The sequence below is a fragment of the Penaeus monodon genome, chromosome 34 (assembly GCF_015228065.2).
Source record: "Penaeus monodon isolate SGIC_2016 chromosome 34, NSTDA_Pmon_1, whole genome shotgun sequence".
In the NCBI taxonomy this organism is placed as follows: Eukaryota; Metazoa; Arthropoda; class Malacostraca; order Decapoda; family Penaeidae; genus Penaeus; species Penaeus monodon.
The window spans coordinates 34,546,360-34,547,312 of record NC_051419.1 but is presented as its reverse complement, the minus strand read 5'-3'; the positions used below and the strand labels follow the sequence as shown (position 1 = coordinate 34,547,312).

Genomic DNA, 953 nt, shown 5'->3' with positions numbered 1-953 from the left:
GCAGGAACAATACCAGGACTTGCTTGTATGTGATTGGCTGAGGGTAGCAAAGGGGCACAATAGGGTGGTAAAATGGAGTGGGTTTGAGGAGGTGTAGCTGGAAGAAACTTGCTGAAGAATACCAGAATTACTTCTGCACATTCCATACTTTCCGTTGACAGAAAAATACATGGGAAAATTGCCCAACAATTTTTGAGAGGTTCTGCTCTGTTATGACCATTTGGATTGATCATAGCTATTCAGACTTTAGAGGTTAATGGGTTTATATTGAAAGAGATCTTTCTTGTTGAATCTGAAGGATTCACAGTGTTCCAGTCTTTTAACACTTTTTCCTAAGTTTAGTGTTATGGTAAACAGGAAAGAATCATAAAAGCTGAAAGGCATTTTACGAACATAGTCTTATACATTCGTCTATGACCATCTTTTGAAGTGGCAGGTTTGATGAATCTAATTTCTCTTCTTGAATTTACACCCAGTTAGCTGTGACATTGTTTCTTTTCAGGTATCCTTTGACAAATTACACATTTGGCACAAAGGATCCATTATTTGAAAAGGACCCCAGTGTCCCTGCCCGGTTCCAGCGCATGCGAGAGGAGTTTGACAAGATTGGCATGAGGAGGAGTGTGGAAGCGGTACTTCTTGTCCATGAACATGGCCTCCCTCATGTGCTACTCCTGCAGCTAGGCACAACCTTCTTTAAATTGTAAGTTAAGATTTGCTATTCTTCCCTGTTTTTCTGTGTTTTTGTTTTTAATGTAAGTGATACTTAATTACTTTTTCCACTTCAGTTCAGACTTTAGAAGAATATCTTTTGACCTTTCTTTACTAAGATTAATTTGTAGGTGTAGTACATACGTACCTTAAATCTAAACTCCTCATAAAGGGAGACCCCCTATCCCTTCTCTCTTTTTTTTCCTGCATACCAAAAACATTATGATTGCTTTCACTTTCAC

The 953-nt window shown here is 38.5% G+C and overlaps 1 protein-coding gene across 1 annotated transcript in view; it reads left to right on the top strand.

Annotated features, from left to right (window-relative positions):
- Positions 1-502: 502 nt before the first annotated feature.
- The window catches only part of LOC119594781 (cleavage and polyadenylation specificity factor subunit 5-like), a gene marked incomplete at its 5' end in the record, with an annotated part of 2,954 nt that continues 2,503 nt past the window's right edge, over positions 503-953 (top strand). The window contains 1 exon segment of the mRNA XM_037943873.1: positions 503-703. Within this exon segment, the coding sequence (XP_037799801.1) occupies positions 503-703 (201 nt within the window).